The sequence below is a fragment of the Acanthopagrus latus genome, chromosome 3 (assembly GCF_904848185.1).
Source record: "Acanthopagrus latus isolate v.2019 chromosome 3, fAcaLat1.1, whole genome shotgun sequence".
NCBI lineage: Eukaryota > Metazoa > Chordata > Actinopteri > Spariformes > Sparidae > Acanthopagrus > Acanthopagrus latus.
The window spans coordinates 3,253,673-3,266,595 of record NC_051041.1 but is presented as its reverse complement, the minus strand read 5'-3'; the positions used below and the strand labels follow the sequence as shown (position 1 = coordinate 3,266,595).

The window sequence follows — 12,923 nt, the reverse complement described above, 5'->3', positions numbered from 1 at the left end:
GTGATTAAAAACTTGAAGCATATTAGTCCCTTTTAATGGAGTTCAAATGCTCTGTGATGCACTTTTTAATATTACCATAGTCATCTCTCTAAGTGGGCTTTTTCTTAACATGTAACTTGTATTTGTATGTTAAATCCCCCCCAACTCAAAGTCCAGACCAACAGAAAGCCTCCCAGTTGTGCATGTAAAGCATCATTGACCGGGTTTGTTTTTTTCACCACACAACGTCCGTGCTTGTCGCTTAATCTTGTTTCTGATCACAAATACTGCACGTGTTTTATGGTTATGGAAGTAAAACACGTGATGGTGCGTCCAACCAAGTGCACCATCGTAACCATTTAATCTGACCTTTCATCACAAATACCAGAGAGTAGTTCGGATTTTGGTTGGTTGTTTTTTTTTTTTTAGATCTGAACCAAATGGTTCTCAGTCAGCCACTTTAAAAAGAAATGCTGCTTAACAAAAAAGATTGTGTTGTTTTTGAGTCTGTAGTGGAGCTTTCTGAAGGATTAAACGTACAATATTTTAGGGATTAAAAAGTGGATTTATCTTCACTCCTGTTTATTAACCTGACTGCAGCAGTGATCCGCAGAGCTGACCTCCATTTTCTAACGTTCAGTGATGTTGATTGCTGACTGGAGCTGAAGTCTCTGCTGAGTGGACAGCTGAACTCACTGAGAATACACAACCTTGATGTTTGCCATCGGTCACTAATGTTACTTTACGGCTAGTGTGCAGTAAATTAAGCTGTTTTGGGGGCAAATAAACAGAAATGTGGTAAATCGAAGAGAAAAAAGAATGGTTTAAAAGCTTTTTCACAAGGTGTTTTATTGAGAAACAAGAGCACAATATAACACACAGATGTAGAAGTTAAAATAACAGCAAGGAAACAGATATCTACTTCAGTTACATTTCATTTTCCTTCATTCACAAATAAATACAAACAGAAATCAGATGCTTGTTACAGTTTAGCGACCGACGTGGCTCCTCTGATGCACATCATGTCCCCAGCAGCTTATTTAGAACCCCTCAGATAAACATAAGCGCAAAACAAATATACCAACATGTGTTTTCTTGTCATTTATATCACAGTCTAGAAAAAAACATTATACGTAAGCACTGGATTTGTAAATGTTTTATTTCTAATGCTTCATTCTTTCCATTAAAAAAAGAAAAATTAAAAAACTAAATATTTACAGCATGCAGATCCTTCATACTGATGATGATACTGATGGTCCTTCATTTGCACACACAACACATCACTGACTCGCTTGTTCCGTCAAAATTCATCACAATACATCCACAGTTCGTCACTTTGCAACTGTTTCACTGCAAGATATATATATATGTATAAATAACTTACCTAAAATCTAAAAATAAATAATACAGTTTGGATAAAAATCTCACATACAGTGGATATTTTATAAGTGCTAAAATGTGTCTGTTGGGCAGATAGTCTGTGTTCACACTCTCGTCGCTCCATCGGATCCTCTTATGTACAGTATGTCATCAGGATCACTGCCTTCATCTTCAGAGTATTCCTGGTAGGTGGAGTTGGTGTCAGCTTGAGACGCAGAGCCGACCTGGGAGGAGATGGAAGGATCATCAGTGCACATGAAAACCACCACACCTGGAGCACAAGGCGACTGAACTGATTCTTCCTGTCTAACCACAGCGGCCCGAGGGCGTTTCTCGACTCACAGATGTAAATTCAGCCCCCGTGTGTTTCGGTAATTAAAGGAAGTATGTGCAGGGCAATTTATTTTTTTTCTTCTTTTCTGTTAGCCGCCTACACGAAGCATAGTTAAATAACTGGAGTGAGATGGATCGCACGGCAAGTCTCCACATTAATTTGTGACTCACTGAATTTTAATAAACTGAATGGTATAGAAAAATAAGTTTTGGGTCATTTAGTACTTTGCGTAAATAATCAGTAGTTCTTGGGTCATTTCAAGTGGTTAAAATAGTAATTTATGGACTAGCAGATACAGTAGGTGTGATAAAAGAAGCAACAGTGATAGCAGAAACATGTAGCAGTAAAATGTAAATACCTTTATTCCCGCCTTGTATAGTTCTTCTCTTTCAGGTTTTTGCTCTTTGGGCTCCGTGTCCAGGAAGGCAATGTAATGTATGAGAGTTAAGACTCTAGATGAAGGCAGAACAAGAGAGTCGGATCATTTTTGAAAGGCTGACAGATATGTCAACATTGTTCAAGTCAAAATGTAATTTGCTGTGAGTGTTCACCTGTGGTACAGCATGCCGAAGAACTGAAGCAGCACCGACAGAGCAAACCCCAGAATGAACATGAAGCCGATGGGATCGATCTGTACTTTTCGTCCGGTGTCAATGAGATCGAGGTCCAAAATGGGGATCACGATGGAGACGGTGGCATTGAGGAACTGGAGGGTGAATGTTGCCACCAGCCACAGCGCGTTAGCGATGAAGAAAGCGAAGTTTATCTGCGCGTGATGAGAAAGACGAGATTAATCAAATGAACTGTGCTGTTGTTTCCTGTTAGATGTGAGCTACAGTTCCGCACACACACCTTGTTTCTCAGCTCCCGCAGGTCATCGGCCATCTTCTTTTGTTTCTCTTTGTCGTCGACCAGAGGCTGCAGGTACTTCTCCTGAAGTTCTTTCCAGAAGTCCTCCTCCGTCTGCAGAGGAACACAGAGACCCTCTAAATTAATTATAGTGTGAATGCACTTTATGTTGAAGCTGTTTAAAGGAGCAATATGTAAGATGTGACCAGAATTTGAGTTAAAACATCATGTCAAATATGTCTCTGTACCGTTTATACTGAGGTTAGCGTGATTAATATCATTTGGTTCGCTAGTCCAATAAGTAAACAAAATAAACTCAGCAAATGTCAGGAAACAAGATATTTACACCTATTTTTCCTTCCTGAATACATGTTTCTGTCTTTTACTGGAGTAAGATGAATTCAACTGCCTTGTTATATCATCGTAAAATACACTCATTCTGCTTTGTGGGTAGGCAGGTTTTGAAAACGGAGATGACCACATGGAGAAAGAAAGAGAAAGTGTCTCTGGTCCTGCTGTATTGATCGATGGATGATAACGCCAAACCTGAAAATTAGAGACATACACACCTTGTCGAGTGACTCTTCCTGTAGCTGCATATCACTGGACACATTCTTGAGTTGTGCAACCCAACCTGGGAAAAGGAGCAAGACAGGAGGGCGTTAGATAACATCACATTAGCAAGTGTGTGACATTTTTTTGCCAAATTGTTTGGACTTACATTGGAAAGTTTGGTTGAAGTCAGGCTCCACTTGTCTGAAACGCAATCGGATACATTTTTAGTATCATGTCACACTTTGTATAACTGACACTTTCTATTCAGTGGGTGTTCCAACGTCAGATCTCACCTCTGTGCTTCCTCCTGGATCCGTATGTCCTCCACAATAGTGTTTTGTGGCAGCAGCTCAGGCTGTGCCGACTCTGAGTCCATGTTCTCTTGGCTGACAATGACTTGTCTTTCTACAGATTCGCGGCTGGATTTCTTGCAACACTTGAGCCACGAGAAGAGCCGATGGAAGGTGCTTTTAGCTGCAAAGGTGGAGATCAGATTTAGTTACGTCGTCACAAACAATGATTAGTAATGATTATATTCAACTGGTGTCTACCTTTCTGGGTGGTTGTTTGTGGGGCGGTGGTTTGAGACTTCTCGGCTCCGGCGGCAGGTTTGGTCTCCCGGGTGCCCCAGGACACGTTGTTCATGTTCACCATGGAGTAGATGGTGAGCAGGAGGTAGGCGCTGGGGATGCAGAGGATGTAGAGAAAGCCGTGGAACACTAGCTGGATTTCCTGAGGATGCAATAATGCAGTTATGATGTAAATGATGGCCATGATGACGACGAAAAGGCTGCTGGGCGTCAGGATAGTTTTTTCCTTCACCATCGTACCTGAAGAAATATAGAAATATGGAGAGTTTTTAGAATTTAAAGCAACTTGAAGGTCTGCATTAGGTTACACTTGTTTAAATATAACTTACCAATAATGGACATTGTCACCACCAACATGAGGAATGCGTATATGATACTCATGACAGCTGCAATGTGGATCTGAGTGTCTGCTTTGAGTTTGAAAGAAAGGCCCAAGTAGATGGCAGGAGGAATCACAGCCAGGACCAGTGAAAGGGTGCCGTCAATACTGAAGATGAAGGTAAAACTACCTGGAGAGCACAATAGAGGAGGCACACCCACACAGACAGGAGTTAACTGTCTTCTTCCTTTTATATGTTTGCATTCATATACATAGAAATGAAACAGTGGTGTTGATCTCAAAAGTTCCCTAAAGGTTGTACATCCCTCAAACACATAACACCAACCTGCAATCATAAGGCAGATGGTGGCGGGGGCCAGGATGGCCGACGTCATGTTAAACAGCTGGTAGAACATGAAGGGTTTGGACAGGGATGGGTTCTTCCTAGAAATTACGTTTGCGGAGCCGAGCAGATCCACCACATTGGCCATTGTGGACGGTCCCCATCGTCGACGCTGGAGATGTGAAATAATCTTTGTAAATCTGACAGCTTGTAAGCAATGAGATCCATATTCATAGATACCACTGAAATTTGGAAGCAAATATTAGAGGTGCGCCGATCTGCTTTTCTTCAGTTCTGATCTGATTCTAATACCTGAATAGGATGTTTTCCGGGAGTTATAACGAAAGGCCACCAAATTAAACATCCCTAGAGCAATTTACAAGAAATGTTCTGGGTTTGAACATTCTCGCAAAACATTTGGGATAATCCAAGTACACAAATCAGCAAAATACAAACCATAGCTTCAGTAATTTTTAGGCATGAGGATGCAGAAATGTTCTATATTATATCTCTAAAATGTAAGTTTCTATAATTCATATAAATAGACAATGGAATATGGATCAGTGGGTCAGTCTGATATCAGAAGAATCCTTTGCCGGGAGGTTCTGATCAGCTGCAACACTCACCTGGTTGTAGAGTTCCTTGAAGTCCTCAGGTGCGTTGGTGTAAGCATCAGATGCTGCATTGTACTCCACCCTCCAGCCCTGCTTCATCAGCAGAGTGCACAGCCAGCGATCCTCACCTGCAGAGAGTGATGGATAGACCGACTGTGAAAGCTATCACCACGACTGAGTGAGAAACAAGGAACTCGATCAAGACGGAAGGGTCGTTACATCGCAGAATTTAGCTTTGGGACCAGTTGTATTGAAGTCAGTGGGAAAAACACACTAAAACCCAACATATCTATGTCCTATGACTTCTGTTGAAGAAATGCCTCCAGTAAGTCCTAACAGAAGAAATCAGCCAATCAACCTCACCAAGTGCCATGCCTTTCACCTAATCTTACCTTTTATCACAAACACCAGCATGTTGTGAGATGTTTCAGGAAGTAGGTCAGATTTTGCAAAACCAACTGAACAATAGGCCATCTGCTTATAAAACCGGAATACCACTGCCAAGTACCGTGCAAGACATCAGAAGCCATATCACGTGTAAATGTTGGGCTTAAGTTTGTTTTTTCTGCCGATGACAAAACAGCCTTCACACAATCTGGCACCAAAGCAAGATTCACAAAAGCAATGACTCTTCCTGCTTTTTTAAAGGAAGAGGAGGTCCCATCGAACAGCATCTGTTACCTTGGTCGTACTGGATGTAGTGGCTTGCCTCCGTGGACTTGGTGGCGTATCGCTTCATAACGTTGTCGTCCATCAGCGCCGCTGCTCTGAACAGACTGAAGCAGCCCGGGCTGCACAACACGCAGCCGAACACATGCTCCGCTGTCTTCTGCAGCCAGTGACTGACAGCGTACTCAAACTTCTGGAACCACACTGCAGGACCTGTAGCGCAAACCACAACACAGAGCTGTTGTAAACCTAAACACAATTATCAGCCTAATGCTAGTCACTGTAACTGTAAATGTAATTTTTGGCTTTCCAGCTTGTACAAAGCGCCCACCTGATCCTGTGGGGTGAATCCTGCCACACGCTGCCCCGACACGAGGGTACATTTTCAGACGATCGATGAGCAGCATCACAGCAGCCGGCTGGAAGTCTGTGTCTCCGTCTAAAGCCAGCAGGTAGGTGTTGTGCTTCTCTCTCTGAAGGGAACAGGCACAGTTTCCATTGTGTAACATGAACGGAACAGTTCACCCAAATACAAAAACATCAGTCATCATCTGCTCACGGCCGTGTCGTTGGAAAGTCAGGTAAAGTTTGCAAAACTCAAAAAACAGAAATCACCAAAGTGTTGCATGTTATTCTTCTCTCACCTGGAGCTCTTCTTTCAGCTGCTGCTCGTCTTCATTGTTCTGCCAGCGTTGGTAATATTTGTTCATGAGTTTCCAGCCAAGAAGATAGTAAAGGTACATGATCTGGAAAACCAAAAATAACAATTAAATAAAGCAAATATTTGTAATGATTCAAGGGTTGTTGAGTTTGAAACAATTCCTAATCATGAAGTGAACTCTAATTGTGTCCTCTGGGCTCTGATTTATTATTTTCCCACCTGAGACCATCTCTTCTTGTGGCGGATGAGCTCCTTGTCCTTGAAGTGAACCACGATATTGTTCCCGTGAGGCATGGTGATCACAAGGCAACCTCCGTAAGGTGTCCTCACTACCGTCTGATCTGGGATCTGCTGCTGCTTTCTGAAGAACTTCTCATCAATGTTTTTGAAGATGCTGGTGACAGAAAATCAGAGAAAACTTTTGATTGTAATCTGAACTTTCTTAAAAACTGTTTTCCTCTTCTGTCCGGTCATAGCGAACTAACTGAAGCTCGTGTCATATTAAAATGATTTAAAGACTATTGAACTTAAAAACAGAATCGGCAGGGTTTGTTCGAGCTGAACGGACCCCAAAGTTAGGTGATTGTTGAGTTTCATTCCCAGGATGTCAATTATCAACATTTTTGTGTTGGTGTGAAAATAAGAAAATCCAGGCAGAGGGCTGTAGGGGACACTATCACGTTTTTTCTGTCCATTTCCTTCTTATGTCTTTTATCATGTTTCGTCTTGCTACATCTGGTTGAAATCAGTCTTGAAGTGTTGTGAAGGCAGTGTGCAATGACTCAAAATAGGAATTATCCATAATTCCCCTCAAATGCATTCAAACTAAAGTTAAATAATTAGCCTTGACCCTCTGTAAACTTACCCATAAACTTCTGTAAAGACTTCCACCAGGTTCTCTGCGTATTTGTTGAGGTGACGCCCCTGACTTCCCTTAACATCTTGGAATGCGTCATCGAAGAGGATGTGGGCTTCGAAGGTCATGTCATTGAAGTTTGGGTCTACTTTTGGTCTGTACTTGTCCAATCTGCGGTGTTCAGAGAAACGTAAAGATTCACTGGGATAAAGAACATTTTGTGGAAGTTAACAACTACCTCAACAACTGTGTCAGGAACAATAACTGTCTTGAGATGGTCCAGCAGCTGGGATACGATATACATGGCAATGTAGCTGATATTCACTTGGGCCTCATTCACAAAACATGAATGACCAAATCTGATTGTGAAGTCTATTAACATTTCCCCAAACTGGGTTTATGGGGACAAAAATATGTGAATATGGTACAGAGGATAATATATCGTTAGCCAATTTCCTTTTGGTTGATGATGCGTTGAAGTGAACAGAGAGTTAGAGGAAAGAAATGTAAAAGATTCCATGTAACTCACCTGAATATTGAGATGATGATGTTCAACATCTCATCATAGGTCTCGTGCCACATGGTTGCGCACAGATACATCATCGTCTTGTCATGTTGCCTAAAATTTGACATGACGAGATTTTGCAAATTTGAGAAAACTTTGTTAAAACTGTTTTGTTTGGAGAAGAGAAAGTGTCACTCAAACAGCCTTGAGAATCAGAATCAGAATCAGAATCAGAATCAGAAATCCTTTAATGTCCCACAGATGGGGAAATGTGTCTGTCACAGCAGTCTCTGGATATTACAAGAACAAGACCAATAGCAAAATAGACAATATAATTTAAAAAAAGTACAAAAAATTGAATTCTTCTTTCGAGGACACAACACTTACTTCTTCGTCTTGTGTTTGGTCTGGATGTCGAAGCGGGTGTTGAGTAGCAGAGACTGCTCGATGAAGGCCCCTTCGTACAGCCTCCTGATGAACAGGTCTTGGGTTCTCTGGATACGATACAAATTGAGGTACCACAGGTGGAGGGTGGCCAACACAAGGCCAAGCCACCAGGACACTGACGAACCTGAGGGAAGATCAGCAAACATGTTAGATGATGATTCTGACTCTGGATACCGAAAAGGTGCGCCATTAACTGTATCTGTTCAACCAACTACAGATTTTAACCAAAAGTGGGAGGTACCTTCACAAAAAATGGGCGGGACTAACTGGTGGTTGTTAATTTAAGCTTGAAACTGATAGGGGTTGATCAAAAGTTACGTAGTACAAATATTGAAACATTTTACTCCGATGATCCTGATACTTGAACAAATTAAGTTATCTGTACTGGATACTCGACTGACACGAGTATCCTAAAAAAAAAAATCTATTATGAAAGGTGAACTGCTAATAGTAGTAATAGAGTGGAGTATGTTTAGAGTGTTGGTTGGTCTTTATTACCTGTCAGAAGGCCGATGTCCATTATCTTGGACATGTCCAGGAAGCACAGAGTTTGTGTCACATCCAGAACCAGATGTGGGAACACGCTGCCGTTCAAGCTGAGGTCTCTTCCATCCACAACTACATTGCAGTATTCTGTGAAGTTGATGCTCTGAGTGCCGTTCAGACTCGTTCTGTAGTCCTGGTAGTAAACGATAACGGGGACGACGAGCAGAGCCATGACGGCCAGAGAGGCGAGGTACAGAGGCAGGATGAAGCATCGCCTCAGTGCGTGCATCTTACAGGCCGCCAATGCAAACCAGTGGCAGAGAGCAGAGGAGATGAGCTGGACCCCGATGATGATGCCGATAATTCTTGTTTCACGTGCTGGGATTGACCTCACTACGTCCCAGTCCATTTGGCCAAGAGGGACGTAGGCTCCGAGGACACAGGCGGTCACGGCGATCCTGAGCAGGCTGGACAGGATGTGCAGGATGTTCTGGCACTTTGTCATGTCTTTGCACAGGTTCTTGAGGAAGATGGAGCTGCTGTTCTGGCTGATCAGTCTGAAGTAGCTCTCCCACCAAGTTAAAGACACCAAGAAGGACCCACCAACAGCCAGACCCACCCAAATGGCCATCTTGGTATCAGAAGGATCTTTCATTATGTAAAGAACGAGGAACAGGACGTAACCGAGCACAATGAGGATGAAGGCGGTGATGGATGGCAGCAGGAAGCGGTTCCGTTCTTTGGCGATGCACTGAGTGACCACCTGTAGGAGCGCGGCGAGGACGGCTACGCTGTTCAGTATCGTCACGTTAGTGACGATGTCTAAGTGCGGCATCGCCACGATGGTGAGAATCGCTGCACCCAGAGACACCAAGAACTCAAAGAACAGAACCTGGAGAGGAGAAGCAGGAGGGAATTCAACCAGACAGTCAACGATGAGATAAACTGAGAAATGTTGTCTCTAGTCTTACCAGGGCAGTTGTCGTGCTTTTTGGCAGCTTTGATGTTTTGTAGCACGCCTTCCACGTGCTTTTGAGAAAAATTAGGACGCTGGAAGTGATGAGAGAGCAGCCTATACACAGCAAAACAACCGGCTTCTGCTCGTCTGGGATTGTCTGTGTGCCTTCGTTGGACAAGGTGATGAGGAGGAGGAAAGAAGTCTGAAAAAAAGTGAAAAGTGACTGTACGTCAGGTAACTTCATGTAATCCTCCTGTGGTAATTAGATTTTACGAGTGATAACAGGTATGAACCGTGATATCTGGGTGCAAGAATCTCCTCAACAAATAAAGTCACTCATTTCTGTCTATAAAGCACACACTTTGAAAAGAAATCACAAGTATCAAGGGTCAGTTCTCCAATATTTCGAGCTGTAGTCATATTATACATATAAAGCAAATAGCAAACCTTGCTGCAGAGAGCCAATCCAAACACAATCCCAGCGACGACACACAGAGTGATGAACTTCAGAAGTTTGATCATTTTCCACGGCGTCTGTTCATCTTCAATGATCGGGACCTCCTGGCAGGTGTCCCACGGCCTCCTTCAGAAACACATTGACAGATGATGATAATTGATGTGACAGGTAGATACTCGGGATGCATGATGTTGATTTTTTACAGCCTATAGTGATAACTGACGATTAACTGCTTCTCATGGCACATTTTTTAAGATTTCTCTGTATTTAATGCACACCCGAGGGTCAGAGACACTGAGATGGATGAAGTGTTATATATCTATATAAATGTTTTGCATTATTTCACAAAACACAGAATACAAATTAAGATTAACACAGATTAAACAGTCAAGTGAAACACTAAAATATCCCCATATTGAGTTTTTTGATAAATAATCATCAGTAATTTGGACAAGACAAGTATTAGGAAAAGTCTGATAGGATTATTAATGCTGGATTAATTATAAATGTCACAACAATAAGAGTGGAGAATAATTTACAGCAACATCAGACGCTGATAATCTGTCGGTGCTTTTATAAAGATCCGTTTCAGATGCATGAGACCGACCGGCTTCGAGGACGACATGAAGCAAAGTGTCCTGATGCAGAGACCATTACGCACAGGTGACTGTATGTTCTGCCATTTTAAACATGTTCTCTGAAGCTAAACTGCAGGAGTAAAAGATAATTTTATGACAGATTCTTCCTGCAGTGTCGGGTTTAAAACAGCTGGAACATCATCTGTTATTTCGTCTCATGAGTGCAACAGTAAAAACAGTCTCAACATCTGTTCAGGTAATCATTTCCCCTTATGCTGTTATATGAATATGTTTTAATTTAATCCCAGTCATAAGCAGATATAATGACAAAGAGTCTCCATATTATTAAGTATTATTTCAACTTCAGCTACAGGTGCGTAAGTAATTAACCTTGTTTACTGGCGACTGCAGAAAAATATCAAATTACCAAATAAAAATGACAAATGTTTAAATATGTCCACATTGTTTTGACACTAGCTGTAAACTTGAAAAATTCAAATATGTTCTGTGTCGACTCACTTGGGCAGGTCTCTTCTCTCCTCCATGGTTGTCGCTGCTATTGACTGGATGCCTTCTGGTGCAGCATCTGTTTTTAAAAGCACACCTGTGTGAGTCACACCTTCACTCGCTCGTCCCCGCCCACACTGCTCAGAGCAGGTGAATGTTCCAGCACATGAGTGTCATTCAGGGAAAATTCGCAGTGCGTAACTGTTTTGATAGGCAACAAGAAAATACAGCTTTAAGCAAGGAATTTAAAGATCTTATAATTATCAGTTATTTGATAAAAGTACTGATTAAACCTCTTCACTCCATTAAAGTAGTAGAGTACTGACACGTATCAGAGTATCAGAGTAAAAAGTCTCCCTCTGAAGGACATTTGTGGTCAAAGCTAACTGAAGCTCCCATCATATTAATAGAAATAAAAGCCTATTAAAGTTAAAGGTAGAATCAGTAGGATTTGTCCCAGCTGTTCCTGAACGCACCACAAAGACAGTTGATTGTTGAGTCTCATTCCCAGGACGTCAAATAGACACATGTTGGGTTGGTAAAGCGTCCCGAGCAGCAACAAAGAGAGAAAATACAAAAAATCCAAGCAGAGCGCTTACGTCTTCTTACGTCACCTACTTCCTTTTGTCTCACTGCGTCTGCTGTAACACAACGTTTACGAGCCTGCTTTGAAAAATATAAGGACGAGAAAGTACAAATATTTGTGTTTAAATGTTAAAAGTTGTCAGAAAAATAAATACTAAAGTAGAAATACCTGAAAAGTCTACTAATAGTAACAGTATGTGTTCTTAATTACATCCCACGTCAGATAGGACTGACATGGAGTCATTCCACCAAATGGAAAGCCAGGAAACAATGTCGGGCAGGGTGTTGTGGCATAATTTGCCAACACAAGTAATTAAGGCTAGATGGTATTTCACTAATTATAGACCATTGCGGACAATTAATCAGTATGAACATGATGTGCTGTGACTCAGAACATAACATTCGTTCTGATTGAGTCTCCAAATATTCTGAGGAGCATGACTTTGTGGCCAGGGCACAGTCACAAGGCATTACATCGTAAAATTTGTTGTCCAGGAGTGGATGTTTGTCCTGATGGCGGCACTGGGAGAAAGTTAGTGCAAGAATCCTCCTCTGGGGAGCATGAATGTCCACAGCAAGTGTCACAAGTGTCTGGGTTAGTTCTTGTCCTGCCACACGTGTTGGTCAAGAGGACATTTTGAGCTTTCAGCGGTGATCCATGATGAAAAAGTGCAGAGCAAGCAACAGATTCATTAGGGATCACCCTCTGGGGAGCATGAATGACCATAAGAAAATCAATCAAAATCTGGTTTTCTTACTGTACATTTTCAAGGTGGAAATGCTTGAAATTAGAAGAAAATGTGACCACGTGTAAAAGAAGCAGATTGAGAAATCAAGTTATAGACAAATATAAAGCGTCTGTCTGAAACATCCTCTGGAGACACAGAGAGTTGAGGCAGATGCAAACATTAGATTTTCTGGATGGGTTCAAAAGTGGACGTTACATTCTCACCTGCAGAACAGTTTCATGTGACACACAAAAAGGGATTGGACTCTTTGTGGTCCACAACCAAACATACAGATTTGACTTCCATCATGTAAAAGTTTGTAAGATTTGTAATTCTCTTTTGCAGGTTGGTCTCTGTCAAAACTGTGCTGCTGTGGCTACAGCACAAGAAGCTACAGGTCTTATGTAACACACACAGTCCTGCCTAACATAATCATGGCATTAATAAATAGGACTTAATTAGATGAGATGGAAACTGTTTTCTCTGTTAGTGTCCAACATTGACCGTGAGGTACGCTGTGCTC

At 41.9% G+C, this 12,923-nt stretch overlaps 1 protein-coding gene across 1 annotated transcript; it reads right to left on the bottom strand.

Annotated features, from left to right (window-relative positions):
• Positions 1 to 816: 816 nt before the first annotated feature.
• Positions 817 to 11,232, bottom strand: LOC119014311 (chitin synthase chs-2-like). Its single transcript, XM_037089352.1, has 22 exons — positions 11,100 to 11,232; positions 9,993 to 10,128; positions 9,559 to 9,747; positions 8,600 to 9,479; positions 8,042 to 8,225; positions 7,679 to 7,768; positions 7,159 to 7,320; positions 6,513 to 6,687; positions 6,277 to 6,378; positions 5,964 to 6,105; positions 5,645 to 5,845; positions 4,976 to 5,091; positions 4,353 to 4,521; positions 4,017 to 4,196; positions 3,649 to 3,927; positions 3,391 to 3,571; positions 3,264 to 3,298; positions 3,112 to 3,176; positions 2,546 to 2,656; positions 2,245 to 2,459; positions 2,052 to 2,145; positions 817 to 1,583 (listed from the first exon to the last, which is right to left on the bottom strand). The coding sequence occupies exons 1-22, from the start codon at positions 11,123 to 11,125 to the stop codon at positions 1,464 to 1,466; spliced, it is 3,852 nt and encodes a 1,283-aa protein (XP_036945247.1). The 5' UTR covers positions 11,126 to 11,232; the 3' UTR covers positions 817 to 1,463.
• Between the last annotated feature and the right edge of the window lie 1,691 nt (positions 11,233 to 12,923).

What these genes read in the sequence shown, in the direction of transcription:
- LOC119014311 (XM_037089352.1), bottom strand. Translation starts at nt 11,125, where the DNA reads ATGGAGGAGAGAAGAGACCTGCCCAA. An exon ending in GTCTTTACAGAAGTTTATGG is followed by an intron (nt 6,688 to 7,158) that starts GTAAGTTTACAG and finishes TTCTGTCACCAG; the next exon opens with CATCTTCAAAAACATTGATG. An exon ending in TGCGGGAGCTGAGAAACAAG is followed by an intron (nt 2,460 to 2,545) that starts GTGTGTGTGCGG and finishes CATCACGCGCAG; the next exon opens with ATAAACTTCGCTTTCTTCAT.